General features: G+C 46.4%; 1 protein-coding gene and 1 long non-coding RNA gene across 2 annotated transcripts in view; one reads left to right on the top strand and one right to left on the bottom strand.

Annotated features, from left to right (window-relative positions):
• LOC136174394 (uncharacterized) overlaps positions 1–20,684 on the bottom strand; it is a 1,095,937-nt gene that overhangs the window by 164,449 nt on the left and 910,804 nt on the right. The window lies entirely within an intron of this gene.
• FJX1 (four-jointed box kinase 1) lies at positions 11,497–13,756 on the top strand. Its single transcript, XM_065944909.1, has one exon. It carries the CDS (start codon positions 11,525–11,527, stop codon positions 12,836–12,838), a length of 1,314 nt encoding a protein of 437 aa, XP_065800981.1. The 5' UTR covers positions 11,497–11,524; the 3' UTR covers positions 12,839–13,756.

Genomic DNA, 20,684 nt, shown 5'->3' with positions numbered 1-20,684 from the left:
AGATCTGTTACCATCCCCAACTAAGTGACCCTCTCAATGGAGAAAGGCAATAAGGTCAAGCACCCTACCTTGGTCTGTTGGCTTGGTTTTGCCCTGTGTGAGCAAGGGTATCATGCATAGGAGCAGAAAAGTAGGAGAAAACTTCTTGTTTTTCACCATTTCTTCTCTGCCATCTCAGAGGTGTTTTATGATAACTACCCCTCTCCCATAATCCAATGATCAGCGATAACCCCCTCTTTCTGCCTCTGACTCTCATTGATTAAATCCTGTTTCTTAACAGAATCAGGCTGGCAAAGAAAATGACTTCAAGATAATCTCTCTCTTTTTTTCACAACCCTCTGGTTTTTCTTTCCTTCCTTGTTTCTGTCACATTTGCTAATGAGAGAAACAGAAAGCACCATTTAAGGGAAGAGGGGCTTTTATGTATTACAGGTTTTGGGGAACTGTCCCTGGGCTCCTTTTCCTGCCATCCTTACTGGAGTTTTAGTGGTCCCTGTAACATATATTCAACAGGGATATGCAACCATGTGGAAAACCAGAGGTGGTGACAAAGTCTGCAGATGTGGACTAAACTGAACAAACAAAGTATGAATGCCATGGTGATGAAATGCCATGGAAAAACTCTGATGTAGAAGCCAGATGAAGCGTGTTCAAGTTCCAGGTCTGCCAGGAACTAGCTGTACATCCTTGGACTCATCACACAACCCTCCGAGGCTCAGTCTTCTTCACAAAATAGCAACAGTCACCGACGCCTGCCCTACCACCCTTCCCTGGGCTTGGTCCTCAGTCCTGTCCGACTCTTGGCAACTGCATGGACTGTAGCCCCCCAGGCTCCTCCATCCATGGGATTCTCCAGGCAAGAATACTGGAGTGGGTTGCCATGCCCTCCTCCAGGGGATCTTCCCAACCCAGGGATCGAGCCCAGGTCTCCCGCATTGTAGGTGGATTCTTTACCAGCTGAGCTACAAGGGAAGCCCCAACCCCCTCCCTAGCAGGTTATTGTAAAAATTCAACAAGACTGACACAGGAGAGAACTCAGCAAAACGGCAAGAAGCTCTAGAAATGTATCACCATCATTATTCCTCAGCCCTCCTCCTGCCATTCCTCAGGCCCACGTTGTCCCTAAAAGGCTGACGTTCTTTAAACCCAAGCAGGCAAGAAACGGCCTCTGTTTTTTTTCTTCCTGTTTTTTTCTGGTGAAATGAAAAGGAACCAGAGATATTCAGGAGCCAGTCTCAGTGCCTGGTGCATAACAAACATGCCCAGCCCCATGGAGGCAATTTCCTGCTTCTGCGTGGCAGTCTCAAGAGTCGGTGTGCAGTAGGGGTGAAATCAGAGGAGAAGTTACAGCAGGTGACGGCCATCCCTGCACTGCTGACCTTAACTCAGGCTAATCTTGTCCTGAGATGGAGAGAGTGCTGTCCTCAGGACCACTGGGTCAGCCAGCCAGTCCAGCCCACTTCTTTCCCAATCCCTCCTATCCTCCCCCATGTGATATTAACCACGGGGAGCCTTCTGTGCTCTCAGGAGAGGGGCTGGGCTCGATCACCTAGCAGAGAGAAAGAGAGATGTAAATACCCGTTTCCAGCATGCCTGGTGTAAGACAACATGCCAGCACCAAGGAAGAGATGAGTCCCTTGTAGGAGGCCCCTTGCCTAACTGGCCAGGGTGTTTCCCAGCTCCAGGAGGTCACATGGCACTGCAGTTAAGCTAACTTCTGTTTTGGGGCCGACCAGATTTGAACTTCTTCTTCTGTTACATAGCAAAAGTCTCCCGGGCCAATTAGAAGTCTTACTTCTCATGATAACTCTGGTTTTCCCATCAATGAAATGGAGGAATAATACCTCCAACGGGTGGAGAGGGGGAAGGTCATATGGACCGAATGCATGAAAAGCTCTCACACATCACACCACATGTAGAAAGGACCCCCAGAATCTTTCAGTGGTGTCCCCCAGAGTTCCGTTCCCAACCTGATCACAAGGTAAACCTGTACCTGAGGGGGACGAAGCTGAGATCCTGCTGAGGCCTGAAGGGGAGCAGGCCATGAGAGAAGAGGGAAATTTTGCCTGTTTCTCCACAAAGGGGAGAAGGAAAGAGAGAGGAGAGGTGGATGAAAGAAGGCTTTGCATAACGAGGTGACCCCAGCCCCACCCCAAAAGCCCCCGTAGATCTTCAGCAAAGTTACTAAACTCATCTCTTGGCCCAAGTGGATTTGGGGGTGGGGTCTGTGGATAAGGCAGTGAACCTCACATCCACACTACTGTGTGTTGGAGTCAAAGCAACAAGCATAGAAGCAGGAGGCGGACACAGAGAGACAAGCTTGAGGGACAGGCACTCTCAGAAAGGGAGGGGATGTTTCTGGACCCTCCCAGGCCATGGAATAGGACTTTGGGTCAAGATTAACTGGATCTCAAAAGAACAGGGAAGGTTCAACTGGCAACGGGGTTAAACCATTGTCATCTTCATCAACATCACCGTCATCATATATCGTTGACTGTCTTCCATCGAAAATGAAACGCCAGCGGCCAGGAAGCTCGCACATTCTTAACAAGGGCTGCATGACTGCAGAACTTCTACCCGTTTGCTCAGCCACCTTCCTGTTGAAATTCAACGCCACCTCTCCATTCACCATCGCCTATGGGAGCGTCCCTAAGTTACCCCTTGTTTCTGCATATTCCTTCAGTCCAACAGCGATGACTCTGGCCGGGCCTGGAAGTCCCTCGGCCTCCCACTTAGGCTGCTCGCTATTCCAATGACACCCACGCACTGCAGTGAGCCCCCAGTTATAAATTACTTACCTACTGGCCATCATTTTAATGTAAATGGATTTTAAAAAGCAGCAAGGGAATATATTTTCATTTGGAGTTAAAGCATCATTTTTTACTTGAATTTGAGCTTGGTCTAGAAGAGATGGCAGAAGAATGGCTCTGAGGCTAATATAGCTAATGATTATGATGGAGATCTCAGGAGCTGCCGATATTTCACTCGCAGCCTCCTCTGGTCCAGCTTCGCTGCCTGCAGTACTTTTTTTTCGCAGTCATTTCCATTAACACCCACCACCTATGATGGAACCATTATGATAATATCTCTGCTCTCAGCAGCCTCGATTGGTCTTGACACATTATCACCCTAAGAGCTCAGCCACGTGGCACTGAGTCCTATTTATAATAACCCTTGGCAGAAGCCACCAAAATAAAACCTGGTACTTACGGGCCACCTTTCATCTAAGGAAATCAGAAAGCTTTACAAGCTTAATTAAGCTTCAGTATCTATCTGACTGATGAGATGCATGGGGCCTGGGGAAGCTGAAGAAGCACAGCCTTGCTAATTGCACAGCAGATAAGGTTCTGGGCTGCAACGAACAAAGAAATCAACAAAGCCAGCGAGAGTCACCTTCTTCAGTGGCAAATGTTTGTCGAGTGAATTTCCCCAGGGTGGGTTGAAAAATGATAGGTGAGTGATAAAGGGGCCGCGAAGAATCTCCCATCTGGAGCTTCTCAGTCTAGGGAAGGGACCTGAGATTTGTTTCTTTCATGAAAAGAGGATTAAGCTAATCCAACACACTCAAGTGCTTTTAAGGATGAGGACACTGAGCTCCTGAAATGTAGGAATGAACTCAAGCATGGCTCCCTCTGCTCATCCCCAACATTCTTCCTCCCCAAACCCTGACCTGCAAATCCCCAGGTACCCTTCAAGACCTAGATTCACATCTGTCTCCTTGGTGAGGCCTTCCTCCTAATTCTCTAGTAGAATTAGTTGCTCCTGCCTCTGGGCTCTTGTGTGGTTCTTATTAATATTTCCATAATAGCCAGAGCAATTGATCATAGTTATTGAGCACTTAGCAAGTCTTAATGTGCATTTCATCCACACAATAACATAACGAGGCAGGTGAGGTTTTCACCTCCGTTTATCAGATGAGCTAATAGGTTAAGTGACTTTCCCAAGACAACACAGCTAGTAAGTGCCAGACTCAGCCTGGCTGCAAGCACATGCACCACAAGACAATAGCACACTGCTTTCCCAGCAGCACAGGTGTGGTGGAAGAGTTCTGTTTATACGTCTGCCTTCGTCTGGTTTGCAAACCCCCATGTAAGAGGTACATCATTTAGGAATCTTTTGGCCATGAAGAACAAACCCCCCAACACAGAGTGGGTTAAACCTCCAGGGCACTGCAGAGTCAGGCTGGCTCCAGAGTGGATTAATCCAGGAGCTGGTGACATCACCAAGGGTGTGAGGACATCACCAGGGATTGCCTTCCCTCTTCTGCTCCCCTCAGCGTGTCCCCGAGCGCCCCTCGCAGTTACATGATGACGGCCACAATTCCAGGCCTCAAAGCTAGACCTGAGCCATGGAGGAAAATGCCATATCTTTTCTGTGTCTTTTTGTCATGGCACAGACATCTTTTCCAGAAACCTCACTGTGGACTTCCCTTCTGGGGTCACTGGCCAGAATGGATGCCATTTGTCTATGCCTAAATCCAACACTGGCAAGGGGGTGGAAGGAATTTGACTGATTTAGCCCAATCAGGATTCAGCCTCCCCTCCAGCACCAGGCACAGGGAAGAGGATGGAGACCTGCCAAAAGCGGGAAGGGAAGGGGAAATGGTGAAGAAAAGACAACCAGTGTTTCCTGATGCAGGTGTTAAAGACAAGAGAAAATCCGATGCCATCACTTTTTGCTCAGTTCTTGGCCTTTAGCACATGAACAATAAATGTCAGTTGAACTAAGTTATAGTAGAGAAAGAAATTCATGTCCCCAAATGTCCAGTCCAGAATTTTTACCATCATACCCCATAACTAGGGTATGATGATATATGACTGAGATATGCATCAGCAACTGCTTTGAAATTTACTAAATTAATTCACCAAGGCTCCAACTCTAGATTCTAGTCTCTATCACCAGTGGCTACAGGAAGTTTTTCCAAAAGCAGGTAAAAAAGACAGCTACATGAGATAAAGAGAATCCTATAACCATTAGTCTCAACATAAATTAAAGGTTCGTGCCAACCTTGACTTTCTTTCCAGAAACAGTGTGTTCTTAAATCTGGGACTCAGACTTGCCTGGTGGTCCAGTGGTTAAGACACAGCACTTCCATTGCAAAGATCATGGGTTTGATCTCTGGTCAGAGAACTAAGATCCCACATGCTCCATGATACAGCCAAAATAACAACAACTAGGACTCACTCATGTAGACAGGTTGATTGTAAAAACTATGTTTCCAGACCTCCTTCTAGCTATCCAGCAGGATTTACCTGGAGTCAGGTGTGTATAATATCTGTCCCTAACAGCCAGATATGTAAAGATGAGATCAGTTAAGCATTTCTTGGGAGATCCAGATCATGGTCAAATAGATACCAAGAAAAGGAAAATGATCTCCAAGCAAAAAAATAATGTACCCTAGAGGGAGACAGAGTAGAGAAACAACTACAAATAATGAAACTGTGGCCCAGGGAGGCTTGAAAGCTGCCTGAAGTCACACAGCTAGTAACAGCTAAAACAGGAGTCATACCCAGTTTCAAGGAGTATTGTACTTATCTCTGACATGGTCTTTCCCTCTCTTCTGTTTTGAAGAAGCATCCAGAAGGGTGCATGTTGGCATCTTTCCCCCAGAAGGACTTGCTACTCAGAAGACCCAGAATAGGTCAGGATTGAATGAGGCAAAGTAGTGAGAGAAAGCAGTGAGTTCAAGGCTGGTTGGAGGCTCTGGGAATTCAACAAGAGTAACACTGGGAACTTTGAACCAAATGGACTGACTCTGTAGGGAAGGAAGAGAGTAAATTTTTCAGGGAAGATGCTCATCTGGGGTTTAAAGAGGGTGCATTATGTCTCTCAAGGCTCAAGTGAGGCCTGGTGCAGGACAGCAACAGGAAAAGAAGGAGAAAAGTAGAGAAACAGAAAGAAAAGGGAATAATAAAACCTAGGGGTTTGGGATTAACAGATATACACTACTATATATAAAACAGGTCAACAACAAGGACCTATTGTATAGCACAGGAAACTATATCCAATGTCTTGTAATAACCTATAATGGAAAGAAATCTGAAAAAGAATAAATATACACACATATATGTATAACTGAATCACTTTGTTGTACACTTGAAACCAACACATTGCAAATTAACCATGTGTTGTGTGTGTGCTCAGTCGATTCAGTCGTGTCCCACTCTTTGCAACCCTATGGACACCAGGAAGCCCTCCAGGCTCCTCTGTCCACGGGATTCTCCAGGCAAGAATACTGGAGTGGGTTGCCAAGCCCTCCTCCAGGGGATCTTTCCAACCCAGGGATGGAAACTGCATCCCTTATGTATCCTGCATTGCAGGCAGATTCTTTACTTGCTGAGCCATCAAGGAAAACTATATATGTGTGTGCATATATACATATATGTATACACATGTATATTGGACTTTGTCTTCTAAGAGCTTTACATACAGGTGTTAATTTAATCAGGATAAACTGAAAGGTTATCACTATTAATCAATTCCTATTACTCATCTGTGTAGAAGGTAATGGCAACCCACTCCAGAATTCTTGCCTGCAGAATTCCATGGACAGAGGAGCCTGGTGGGCTGCAGTCCATGGGGTCGCACAGTTGGACATGACTGAGTGACTTATATACACATACATATTACTCATCAGATAGTATACTGTTGTTGTAATTAGTAATACCAATAACACTGGTATTACTGTGCTTTAAAAAAGAACAGAGACACAGAAAGGTCAAGTAACTTACTCAAAATCACACAGTTGATAAGTTTTAAATCTGAACAGTTTGGTTTGAGGATTCATGCTTTTCAGTATTTTACTTAAGAGCCACCCCTGAGAACATTTCAGAGCAATATCTGAGTTGAGTTTCAGTTCAGTTCAGTCACTCAGTCATGTCTGACTCTTTTCGACCCCATGGACTGCAGCACCTCAGGCCTCCCTGTCCATTACCGACTCCTGGAGTTTACTCAAACTCATGTCCATTGAGTCGGTGATGCCATCCAACCATCTCATCCTCTGTCCTCCCCTTCTCCTTCCACCTTCAGTCTTTCCCAGCATCAGGGTCTTTTCCAGTGAGTCAGTTCTTCACATCAGGTGGCAAAGTATTGGAGTTTCAACTTCAGCATCAGTCCTTCCAATGAATACCCAGGACTGATCTCCTTCAGGGTGGACTGGTTGGATCTGCTTGCAGTCCAAGGGACTCTCAAGAGTCTTCTCCAACACCACAGTTCAAAAGCATCCATTATTCTGCACTCAGTTTTCTTTATAATCCAACTCTCACACCCATACATGACCACTGGAAAAACCATAGCTTTGACTAGATGGACCTTTGTTGGCAAAGTAATGTCTCTGCTTTTTAATATGCTGTTTAGGTTGGTCATAACTTTTCTTCCAAGGAGCAAACACAGTTTAATTTCATGGCTGTAGTCACCATCTGCAGTGATTTTGGAGCCCAAAAAAATGAAGTCTATCACTGTTTCCCCATCTATTTGCCATGAAGTGATGGGACCAGATGCTATGACCTTCGTTTTCTGAATTTTAAGTTTAAGCCAATTTCTTCACTCTCCTCTTTCACTTTCATTAAGAGGTTCTTCAGTTCTTTGCTTTCTGCCATAAGGGTGGTATCATCTGCATATCTGAGGTTATTGATATTTCTCCCAGAAATCTTGATTCCAGCTTGTGCTTCATCCAGCCCAGCATTTCTCACGATGTACTCTGCATGTAAGTTAAATAAGCAGGGTGACAATATACAGCCTTGAGATACTCCTTTCCCGATTTGGAACCAGTATGTTGTTCCATGTCCAGTTCTAACTGTTGCTTCTTGACCTGCATACAGTTGAGTTTACTTGAATTTAAAATTTTTTTATATCTGCCATTTTCTTAGTAGTTTATAATTTCCCAAGAGTTTGGCCTCATCATTATTTGCTATGTGACTTCAGGCCAGTTACTGGCCAAGCTTTGGTGTCCCCATCTGCACAGTGAGAACAAGACCAGCTGTCAGGACGGTGAAAGAATACAGGTGCAGAGCTCAGACCTGTGCCGAGCCCATGATAAGTGCTCAGTAAGCATTTGCTGTTAGTGTTATTAGTAACATCTCACATGAACTTCACAACAACCGTAAGAGGTAGGTGGGGTTTATCATCCTCATTTCTCAGATGTGGGAACTGGTACTCATAGACATAGGAAATAACGAGCCAGCAAGAGGAAATGCGGGACTTAGAAAACCTCCCAGCCCCCAGCCTGCTGGCCTGCACCCACCCCTCAACTCCACCTCTTCTCTCTTCTCCAGCAGGCACTCTTTTATAAGCCCAATCATTCTTCTTCTAACAGGACCGTGGACAAGAGTGAAGCAGTTGGAAGCTGAGGCTCAGGGAGAAGCTCTGAGGATTGTTAGGAAAGTTCTCCAAGTGAAAACAGGTTCTTGTGTAGGGACAGATGAACAGCACCTCCCCTTATCCCTAAGAAACTGCCAGAAGGGCCAGCCTGCGGTCACACATAATTGTGGTGGACAGGGCCTTGTGCTGTCCCAGGGAGCCCCAGGGGGACAGCAGTGGGGGGTGTCCTCACGCCAGGAAGTAAAGGAGAATGGGAGCATCTTCCTCTTACAAGTAAACAGAGAAGTGTTTTTAAACACTGCCTAAAACAATCATTTACATAATGGAGTTAAACTGCCTTCTACTTTGGGTTTGTTTTTTGTTTCTCTTTTATTCCTACAGTTTTCTGTAATTCTGCATTTCAATGCATTTGTTCAAGTTTCTATCAGTGCTTCCTGTTCGGGAACGCGGTGCATTCAGTCCGATGTCTATGAGCAACTGGCTGTGATAGGGTCAGTCCACCTTCTGAGGTGCAAGGTCTTAGCTGACTGCTTCAAGTCTTCAGTTTCTTTATCAATACCAGTAATGTGATCGGAAGATTCTGGGACTGGGTTGAAGTCAGCCCTCCTCACCTGAAAATCATGTGCCTCCTCTTCTTTTCCGTCAAGTGGATCCTTCAATTTTTTTCCCTTTTATGAATGAAAGCTCTTATTTTGTATCTTTTAATGGTAAGCAGTTTTTTTTTAATGACTTGTTACATGCTACTTGCAGAACCTTATCTCATTAACATTCCAATGATTTATTCAGCAAGTTGTTGTGCCAGGCAGCCAAAAAAAAGGTAAGACAGACTCCTCATAAAGTTTACAATGAACTGTCCTTTATAGTTATAGTTTCTGTTAACAGTTAAAAAGACAGTGACACTAACTACTTTGGATTTCCCCACAGCCCCCAGGACACGGGCCACGGTAGCCGAGCAATATTCTCAGATTTAAGCCATTAACGGGCCTGTTGAAAATGTATGCTTCTTTCTAGTTAGATGATATTCTACTTATGCCCACAAGGTGGAGACCTTGCTTATAGTTTATAACCAAGCTGAAAGCAAGGCATTCAAAAAAAAAAAAAAATTCTCAGAAGTTACACCAAAAGACAAAAAATTAAACTCAACTTACTGAGCACCTTTTTAGTGCAATATACTATGCTACCTGGTAAGACAAATAGAAAGTTGTTAAGATATAGTCCTCTGCCTTCTAGAGAAAGATGAGGGTAAGGAGCTTGCACAGAACAGGAAGATGGTACCTTCTAATGAAGTAAGATAGTACAGCAATAGTAACCTCACCATCAGATAAGATCTATATAAAGGCATGATATAGCTACTGTGGGGTGCAGAAGAGAGTTAACCAAAACCCCGCATTTCAGTCAATATGGAAACACTTGAAGGTATACTGGGGCAGCTCTGGAAGTCTCTAGATGTGGTCTTCAGAGTTCTACTTAGTCACAGACCTTAGGGTGCCTGCCCTGTAACTCTAGAATGTTCATTTTTTGGCAAATACAGTATAATCAGTACCAGGTGATGCGCTGATGCAGTTGAAAACCCCCATGTGCATCTGATGCGGGGGGGGGGGGGGGGAGGCAAAAGAAACATGTGAAAGGAAACAGATTTCAAACAGTTGCTTTCAGAGGTGGAATCCATCCCCACCCCTCATCTTGTGTCTTACCTGAGAATCTTGGTTTGGATCTGGGACAGTCTCATGCACAGGCTAAGAGTGAGAGCCAGTTCTTATCCAAGAACTTTCCTGGTGGACTGAACTCAAAAGTGTCTGGAAGACAATGTAGTTTGCAGATTTTGTCTTTCATTTTATTATTATTTTTTGCTCCTCCACCCTCTTCCCCAAACACTTTTTCCCTTAAAACCATTAAACCAGTAAGTCAAATGCAGTATGGTTGTTGTTTTTTTCATTTGTTGAATTGAAAACCACAAGTGGGGCATAAAGTGACTAGCTAAATGACAGTGAGCCTTTAAAAATAAGAATGCTGGCCATTTGACTAATAATAGTGAACTTTCCAGATAGATGGAAAATCAAGCGGCATGCTACTTGGAGAGCCCCGTTTGAATTTTAGTTTCTCCACTTGCTACCTCTGTGGTCTTAAGCAAGCCCGGTCCCTTCTGTGTCCCCCACGAGCAAAATCGTGTCATTCTTAAGAGAAACGGTCTCAAAGGCCCCGTCCCCTGGACTAGGTCGGATCTTGGGTTGTAAGGCTGTCACGGCAACCTAAACATCTCCCTAGACTGTGAGCTCCGTGAGCAGGGGACCGCATCTGTGGATTTTATTGCTCTGTGTCCAGAACTGGGGCCAGACGCTTTGTTGAATGAAACCTGCCTAGGTGTTCTGGCACAGTGAGGTCGAATTCCCAGAGAGTCCCTCGGGAAAGGGCGAGCGACCAATTTCAAAGCGCACAGGACCAGGGTAGTGAGCGCGCTCGGGAAAGGTGGTGTCGGTTCAAAGTTGTTTGCTACAGATGACTCTTCTAACCCGGCTGGAGTCACATCCTCGGCGGCTCGCAGAGCTCCCCGGGGATTTACAGAAGGCTGGGTGAGTCACACCGTTGGAAACAGACAAGGCAAGAAGACCCGCCCCCATTCACGCCGGGCGGCGCCCGGAGCTCGATTGGGGGTTAGTCTGAACTTTGCAAGAGGGACTCCGCGCCCACTGCAACCCCCGTGAGAGCCAGCGGCGCTTCGTTCCCACCCCGCGCGACTCCAGCTCCGTGCCGCCTGCTCCCACGCCCCCGCGCGGGCGCCTGCAGCCAGGCTTCCAGCTCCCGGCCCCTAAGTCCCCGACTGAGTGTGGGGCCGCCGCTCCCGCTTGGAAGGAGCCATCGCCGCTTTAAGGGGAAGAGGAGGGGAAGGGGGCGGAGGAGTGGGGGGCGGGGAGCGGCGGCGGAGGAGGGGGAGGGGGATTCCCCCCGCCCTCGCTCCCACGTGGTCCGGGCGCCTGTGAATCGCGCCCGCCGGAGGGTCTCACAGCGAAATACAAAAGCAGCTGGGAAGCGGCAGCCAGGCGAGTTCTCAGTGCCGGGCGGAGCGCTGGGCAGAGCCCCGCAGCCGCGATGGAGCTGAGGCGCCCGGAGCCCCGGAGCCAACGAGCTGCCGGGCCCGCCTCGCCACCGGGACCCGGGCGCCGGGGCTCGGCTTGAAGCGGCGGCGGCACCGGCGCGGCCGCGGAGCATGGGCAGGAGGATGCGGGGCGCCGCCGCCACCGCCGGGCTCTGGCTGCTGGTGCTGGGCTCGCTGTTGGCGCTGTGGGGCAGGCTCCTGCCGCCGAGGACGGAGCTACCCACCTCCGGGCCGCCCGAAGACCCACTACCGCGGCACCTGGCCCGGAGCGGCGGCCGGGAGCCCGCGCCTCGCTTTCCTCTGCCCCCGCCCCTGGCGCGGGACGCCCGCGGCGGCTCCCTGAAAACTTTCCGGGCGCTGCTCACCTTGGCGGCAGGCGCGGACGGCCCGCCCGGGCAGCCCCCGGGTGAGCGCAGGCGGCACGTGCCAACCGGGCGGCCCGGGCCGGAGGAACGCGCCGCGGTGCACGGGGGCGTCTTCTGGAGCCGCGGCCTGGAGGAGCAGGTGCCCCGGGGCTTCTCGGAGGCCCAGGCGGCAGCGTGGCTGGAGGCGGCGCGCCGCGCCCGGGTGGTGGCCCTGGAGCGCGGGGGCTGCGGGCGCAGCTCCAACCGGCTGGCCCGCTTCGCCGACGGCACCCGCGCCTGCGTGCGCTACGGCATCAACCCGGAGCAGATCCAGGGCGAGGCCCTGTCCTACTACCTGGCGCGCTTGCTGGGCCTCCAGCGCCACGTGCCGCCGCTGGCACTGGCCCGGGTAGAGGCTCGGGGCGCGCAGTGGGCTCAGGTGCAGGAGGAGCTTCGTGCCGCGCACTGGACAGAGGGCAGCGTGGTAAGCCTGACTCGCTGGCTGCCTAACCTCACCGACGTAGTGGTGCCCGCGCCCTGGCGCTCGGAGGACGGCCGTCTGCGGCCACTGCGCGCCGCCGGGGGCGAGCTGGCCAACCGGAGCCGGGCGGAGCTGGTGGACCTGGTGCAATGGACCGACTTGATCCTCTTCGACTACCTGACGGCCAACTTCGACCGGCTAGTCAGCAACCTCTTCAGCCTGCAGTGGGACCCGCGGGTCATGCACCGCGCCACCAGCAACCTGCACCGCGGCCCCGGCGGGGCGCTGGTCTTTCTGGACAACGAGGCGGGCTTGGTGCACGGCTACCGGGTGGCGGGCATGTGGGACAAGTATAACGAGCCGCTGGTGCAGTCTGTGTGCGTGTTCCGAGAGCGGACGGCGCGGCGCGTCCTGGAGCTACACCGCGGCCAGGACGCGGCCGCCCGGCTACTGCACCTCTACCAGCACCACGAGCCTCGCTTCCCGGAGCTGGCCGCGCTCGCCGACCCCCACGCTCAGCTGCTGCAGCGCCGCCTCGACTTCCTTGCCAAGCACATTTTGCACTGTAAGGCTAAGTACGGCCGCCGACCCGGGACTTAGCATTCCCCGGAGGAAGAGAGAGTGTGAGACCCCTGGCTGGGGGATGGATGATGGGAGGAAGGGCCGTCGCCTCTGCCACCTCCTGGGGACCAGCCGGCCAACGCCCAGCCGGAGACCCGAGCGCGAAGGCGACCAAAAACTTCCGCTTCACCCACCTGCCCCTTTCTCGCAGTCCCAAGCTGTTTCCTTTCAAAGTTCTGGGAGGATGAGCTCACCCAGCCTATAAAAGGATTCTTCCCTCTGCCAGCACGGAGTTTGCATCCAAAGAAACTGGCTGCTGCCGGAGTTTGGCCCCCGGGTGGCCGTCTCGGTAGGAGATACAGCCCCTTCCTTGGCAACCCCTCCACCCGCCCCTTCCCTTCCCGAAAAAGGCAAACTTCTATTGGAGCCGTTGAGCTAATTCTGCAGTTTCCTACCGATCGCCGCGCTGGTGGCCCCGGAGAAGGGCTCTGACATTGGCTGGTGGAGCCCCTTCCTGTGTTCCCTTTGTTCCGGCTCCGTGATGGTGAGGTCACTGTTAAGAGCTGGGGAACCGCTCCGATAGGACAAAGGGAGCAGGACCTACGGAATGGGGGGAGTCCTGCAGACCCTGGCAGTTTGTCTGACTTGTTCCTTACAGCTTGTCGCCTTGGCCTGAAGGCTACATATGCAGGACTGCCAGTGTGCACGGAGTCAAAGAATGAATTTCTAATCCCTCTCCCTTCCCAACCAGCCAAAATTTTGACGATGAGGATGTTCACCAGAAGGAAAAAAAATCCGTTTTATGCACTTTACTTTGTTTTTATTTTAATTTTTTATTAAGAAAAACTTTTTTTTTATTTGACAGAATTTGCCTTCTATGTATATATGTGCATAAAATGTGGTGTAAATATACTAAACAAACTTATATTTCAATAAAAGGGAGTTTAAAATTTAGAATTTAATTCCTGTGGTTTTAACTATTGGAGGTATCTGACATCCTACCTGGTTTTTGGATAAGCTTTAGGGTTTCTCCCTTGTGGATGTGCTTTTATAACAAAGGACGCGTGTATGTATATCCCAGTTGTGACCACAGAACTTAAGAGAGCTGAACAAAGGCAAGAGCAAATTCCCTGTCCTGCTCACTCATATGCATCCTAGTGCTGGAAATTTCAGAGTTCAGCAGAGAACGTGGGGGATGGTGGAGAAAGACATGGAAGGAAAGTATTCTATTTCCTGGCAAATAAAACTTTGATATAAAAGGATTTCACTGTAATAAAGTCCTATATTAATCATTTGGCAAGTATGATAGAACCAGATGTGCAGACTAAATTATGACAAATGCCCACCCCCCCTTAAGCTTAACTACGGAGGTCATGTGTTGCACCTGATTTTTAGGATTGTAATTACCGTGCATCTCAATGTGCACCGATGATAAGTTGAGCACATGTTGCAAATAGGTAGAGAAAGTCATAAATTAATTCTTCTTTTTAATCTCCCAGCATAAATTCCATTGCATCCAGGAGATCATACTCTCCAACATCTGGACTCATCCAGCTCTCTTAAGAGATTGTACTGGTCAATACCCGCCACCAGCCCTCTTCCCAGTCCCACCCCCACCCCCAAGGTACTAACTGCATGGTCCCCTCAAAGCAGCCATTGTCAGACCAGGAAAGTGTGTAGTACTTTGTATATGGCATGTGGACCCTCAACTTCTTGGAGATTTCAAACTTAGAAAACATCTTTGTATTTTCTTAAGCTTCGTTTTGACCCATAGGGGAGAGGAGAGAGAGGCAGTTTATTAATGTATTTTTTTTAATGGCCCATTGGTGTTTTTTCTTGACATTTTATTTGACGTGTGAGTCCAAATGATCTTGCCTGTTATCTTCTTTTTATTTAACGACTTCTAACTCAAAGCAACTTTTGGCTACTTTAATAGATTTTTATTTGACTTGCATTTGTAAACCTGGGGTTTTATAGACTCATGATGGTATTAAATCTCTGGGTTTCCCAACTCACTGTGCATTACAACCCAGCATGTAATTTAACCATTTAATGCCATCCTTATGTTTCAGTGCCTCTGCTAAGACAACTCAAAAAAAGAGTCCATAAACTTTGTGGTGTAAGTCAAATATTTTCATAATACTGCCACAGACGGTAGTAATAATGGGAAATCTTTTTCAAGACATCATTAATGTGAAACCTCTGATAGTTACATCTTTAAAAAAGAAGCATTTTCCATTTCTGATGATTAGTAACTGTGAGATTTGCTGCCCAAATCAATAGAGGCTGCTCCAAGAAAAGGATAAATATTCAGCAATCTACATGTTTACTTGACATGTTCGTGAAGAAAAACCATGAGCGAAGTTAGAAGTTTCACAGATGCACAGGAAATACACCCTGAATCCCATTTAACTTCAGCACTGGTACACTCTGGGCCAGCGGCATTCTCCACATTCCTCCTGAACTTCAGTTCCAAGTCCAGACTTGACCATGGTTAACCCAGAGCAAGAAACTAAGCATAATTTAAATGGTTCTTCTCAGATTCTTTAGTGAACCATTTCTGCCTGTTCGAGAAACAAGTTTAATTACATGGTGGAGTTGTTAAGGAAACCAAAACTTAATTACAGAGAAGAGGTTTTAACTGTTGCTGTTGCTTGTGGATAATCGGTAGGCTGTGACATGAAAAGATCAATTAACATTTTGCCATGGTCAGTGAATGCTGCTAGGACCAAGTCATTTTTCAGATGAAGGAAAAAAAAAAACTTTCAGGCTGTAGCATGATGTAAAAGAGTAATGAGTTCTGCAGGCAGACTATATTCTGAATTCTGTCCCTTACCTATTTACTTTCAGCAAGTCATTTAATTTAGTTCTCTCATCTATGAAATGGAGATTCAATCAGAGTGTTGTGGGATTTAAATGTTAACATAGAAAACATAAGGATACATGCTGTTGCTACTGCTGCTAAGTCACTTCAGTCGTGTCCGACTCTGTGCGACCCCATAGACGGCAGCCCACTAGGCTCCTCTGTCCCTGGGATTCTCCAGGCAAGAGTACTGGAGTGGGTTGCCATTGCCTTTTCCGAAGGATACATAGAGATACTTTAAAAAACAAAAACAAAAAAAACTCACTTCCTATTGCTCTTTAAAAAAACAAAAACTCTTGCCTTTCTTACACTTCAATAAATTTCTACTAATTTTCATTATCAAAGTCAAATTTAGAAGTTTCTAGTTCAGGTCCAGTTTTTTTATATTAATAATAAACTAATTTTTAAATGATTGAGAACCCTCTTCTAGCAAGAAATCCTGAAAAAAGCACTGGATCCTATGGCCAGGGGCACAGATTTGATTTCTATATGAGCTTGAGTGGGTGGTTTCAGGACCCAAGCAGACCCCTGCACCAAAGGCAGCTGCACTGCAAATATATGAGGGTGATATTTTCAAGAGTAGATGGCTCATTGAAAATCCATCACCACTTCTGGAAAGCATCAAAAAGTGATGAATCTTTGCAAGAAGAACAATCCTCCTCCCAATTCCTTCTGCCAAGAGAAAGTAGGCAATTGACCTTTACTCTCTGGATTTGACTGTTGATTAATGCACTTTGTCAATGACATAGTTCTAAACTCTATTAAGAGTGCTTGCCCTCCTGTCTTCGGATCCTGAAGAAAAACAAATTATTTTAACACCTCTCAACACTTCTCCAACCTTCTGCCTAGGACTGCAGCTAGGAGAGTCCTCTTAAGGCCTAGAAGTTGATTATTTGGATTAAATGAGTAAATATTTGTAATATTCTCAGAACAGTGCCTGGCACAGCGTAAATGTAATATAAATGTTTGCTTATTCATGGGGTAGATCGTTTTCTTCTCTAAGTCAAAACCAGAGGCATTTTGAGTCCCAGACAGGATCCTCTTTCATAATCCTGCTGTATCTCTGCAGTCACAGAACACTTTCTACATGCTTCTATTTTGGCTCAGGAAGACCAGCCAGAGTGCAAGAGCCTGGCAGGAGTTACCTAAAGCCCACAGTTGTCAGCTGGTTGCCTCCTTTCTGAGAATGCCCTTGTATGAGTTGTCGCATGCAACCCCCTCTTTTTCACAGGGAGGCTGTGCTTCTATTTCCCAAATGGCTCATCAGCTCCAGGGAGCAGGAAGCTGTGGAACTGTGCACCTTCTGAGCTACCCAATCACCCTGGATCATCCAAGCCCAGGCACAGATTATTTATCCCTCCACACACCTGCCCTATCCTACAAAACCTCTGATCCTGGGTGGTGCAAGGTTGGAGGAGTGTGAAAGGAGAGGGGAGTCCAGCTGATCCAAAAGCACAGAATTGCTCCAGGAAGGAACAGAATGTCAGCTGCCAAGGTTGCATGGAAACCACAGGGTGAAAATTGACGCCCACCTCCAAGCATGCTTTGATCATTAAAGTCAAATGGAAAAGGTATTGTAAGCCCAGAGAGGAGGGCTATTTATGAGTCATGGACTTGGGAAAGTCATTTCCCCTCTCTGACTCCAGGTATCTTACCTGGAACAAGGGGTGTTAGATTAGATCGGCAACTTCACAGTGTTTTTCACCAGAACCTAGTGGCAACCCACTCTAGTATTCTTGCCTGGAAAATCCTATGGACAGAGGAGCCTGGCGAGCTACAGTCCAGGGGTTGCAAAGAGTCGGACACAAGTGAGCGACTAACAACATAACATGCCCTTGTATGAGTTGTCCCGTGCAACCCCCTCTTTTTCACAGGGAGGCTGTGCTTCTATTTCTCAAATGGCTCATCAGCCCCAGGGAGCAGGAAGCTGTGGAACTGTGCACCTTCTGAGCTCCCAAGTGCCATGGATCATGCAAAGTAAGACACACTTTTATGTTGTAACCCAGGATGCACGCACATGCACACACACACGAACCCACCATTGAAACAAAACTTTCACAAAACAGTCTGTACAACACACTTTTAGATTCAATTCAATTTTATTCTATTCCTCCTCTTCCTCTGCTCCCAGTACTAGTCCTGACCCTCTAAACTGATTTAATAACTCATCAGTGCAGCATAATCTACCCTAGGCAAAACACTGGGTTAGGTGGCTAGTAAGCTTCTTTCTAGCTTCCCTGGTGGTTCAGACTATAAAGAGTCTTCCTGAAATGCAGGAGACCTGGGCTCAATCCCTGGGTCAGGAAGATCCCCTGGAGAAGGGAATGGTAACTCACTCCAGTATTCTTGCCTGGAGGATCCCTTGGACAGGAGCCTGGCAGGCTACAGTCCCTGGGGTCACAAAGAGACATGACTGAGCGACTAACACTTTTCACTTTTCAAGCTCCTTTCCACCTCCAAGTTTCTAGGGAAGTTCCATTTATAACCAGTTCACCACCTACTATAATTTTCCCCAGAGGGAATCCAGGCAGATTTCAATTTTGTATGTTTTCTAAAACCAAAAGACTGAAGTATATTGCAAAACGTAACTGGAAGAACTGCTCAAAATCTCACCTAGGGTCTTTACATAAACACCTTTAAAATCCCCTAAATGTGGATAGAATATAGCTTTCAGTTTGTTGCTACTATGTCTGCAAATGTTGTGAGGCTTTGGAAGGGGAAAAATTTCTTTGCATCTCTGCCTCAACATGGCCCAAGGACGACTCAGGAGGACGGTTTCTTTTCTGTGTATTCATAAAGATCAGATGTAAGAGTCATAATTTTTTAATGTGACTGTTTTACCAATTTCTCTTTCTGTGTCCTGCTGTGGGGGAAACTGCATTAATAAACTATGTCTCAATGCTGCCTAGCTGGAATTTTTTTCTCTGCAGGACTCCTCCAAATATAGCTAAAGGAATGCTCATTTTATTTATCTTTTCAACTTTCTTTCCATTCTGGCTATGTCTTCTTGATATTTTTGAATTTTGTCTCTTAATGGCACCTTAATTTGGGGGGAGAGTAGAGAACTAATTGTTCATTGAATAACAGCGACAACAAAAAAGTTTTTTTTTTCTCCCTTCTTTGATGCCATATGGTATCCTTTATGGCTTTAACAGTTATTTTACACTCTATCCCAGAAAAAATTAAATAGCTTATGAAACTGGCCTTTTTCCAGTATCAGCTCACAGATTTTACTTTGCTGAGAAATTGTGGGTTAATAATAGAGAAGTGTCACTTTTAATTTGATGGCCCTACATCATGCATTTGTCTCTGCCTGTTTACACCTTCCCCTTAATAATTTTTTTCAATGCTTGTTAAAGTTTTTGTCTCCATCCTATAGCTGGCCTAGAAAAGCAGGAAGAGTGAGGGATGACTGTGGCCATGATCCTCTTTATCTTTTTCTTTTTAGTTTTGATAAACTACACACATCATAAAATTTGCCATTTTAATCACTTTTAAGTGTGTACAGTCAGTGATATACTATCAACGTGGTACAACCATACCATTATCTATTTCCAAAAATTTTTTATCGGCCCAAACAAAAGCTCTGTCATCATTAAGCCATATATCCCCATTCCTTCTTTCTACCAGACTCTGGTAACTTCTAATCTACTTTCTATGTTTGCAGACTTGGTTATTCTTGGTATTTCATGTAACTGGAATCCTACATATTTATTCTTTTTGTCTGGCTTCTTTCACTTACCCAGCCATGATCCTGTAGGCAACATGACAGAATGTAAGCAGTATCATCTGGGAACTGCACTGGGGTCTGATTTCCATAATTCAATAGATCTGGGTTTTCATACCAATTGATGAACTCATTTTCCTCATCTGGAAAAGCAATGGGAAGGCTAGATGTTCTCTAGCATCCCTTTCAATTCTAGAAAATGCTGTGTTTTTATGTACAAATGAATTTGACCCCTAACTTCCAGTTTCTTTTCTCTACCTGAAGACTCCTTAAAAGTCTCAGGTCATTTGCTAAGTTCTGTGGCATCAATGATGAGCAAGATAGGTAAGGTACCTACCTCTAAGGAGCTTAGAGTTTAGTGAGGAGGATGGAAAATAATCCAGCAGAAACAATGTGATCAATGGTTTTGCTCAGATGTATCTAATTCTTTGCAACATCATGGACTTCAGCACACCAGTTTTCCCTGTCCTTCACCATCTCCCCAGAACTTTCTCAAACTCATGTCCATTGAGTCAGTGATGCCATTCAACCATCTCATCCCCTGGTCCCCTTCTCCTCCTACCCTCAATCTTTCCAGAAGAATGTGCTGTGGGACCAGGTAAACTAGTCTGGGGTAGGGGAGCCAAAGAAGTCTTACAAGTTGCCATTGTGTTTGTCTTTGATTTTAAGGAAGTCTCGAAAAAAAGGAAGCTACAAAAAGGATTGTCATTGTATTTCTGAAGATGTCTTGCTGATCAGACTGCAGGGAGGCTTGATCTTTATAGTTTGTCTTGGAGGATTGTGGTAGTCCCATGATGGTGGTTTAAGCTTTTGTTACAGCAGAGATGCCATCTTTTTTCTGCAGTATGATATACACTTAAATATTAGTCATCCTGAGATTGGATTAATGTGAATATAGAAATTCATATTATATACTGTAAAAATTCATATCATAGAGAAATTACTAATACTTGTGTCAGTAGTATTAATAATTCCTTTTTAGCTGAACAAGTGCTAACAAGTAAGACTTTCTGTTATGCATTTTGCCAGGTTGTTATGGAATTAGCAGTGACAACCATGGATTAAATATTTACAGGTGTGGAAGCAAAGACTCAAAAAAGTAAATTTCCCACATGACTTGAAGGGGTGGAACTGTGCCTTGAAGTTAGATCTGTCAAGTTTCAAAGAGCAGGTTAAGCATTTTCCTTTTGTCTTCCTTCCTTTTTTTTCCCTCTTCTTTTTAAAATGTTAGTCATTTCTAACTGGTTTCTTTGAGATCTTCTCTTTGTTCTTGATGTCCTATAATTTCATTATGA

The sequence above is a fragment of the Muntiacus reevesi genome, chromosome 9 (assembly GCF_963930625.1).
Source record: "Muntiacus reevesi chromosome 9, mMunRee1.1, whole genome shotgun sequence".
Taxonomy (NCBI): Eukaryota; Metazoa; Chordata; class Mammalia; order Artiodactyla; family Cervidae; genus Muntiacus; species Muntiacus reevesi.
The sequence above is the reverse complement of the archived record's forward strand: the minus strand, read 5'-3'. Positions and strand labels throughout refer to the sequence as shown.

What these genes read in the sequence shown, in the direction of transcription:
- FJX1 (XM_065944909.1), top strand. Translation starts at nt 11,525, where the DNA reads ATGGGCAGGAGGATGCGGGGCGCCGCCGCCACCGCCGGGCTCTGGCTG.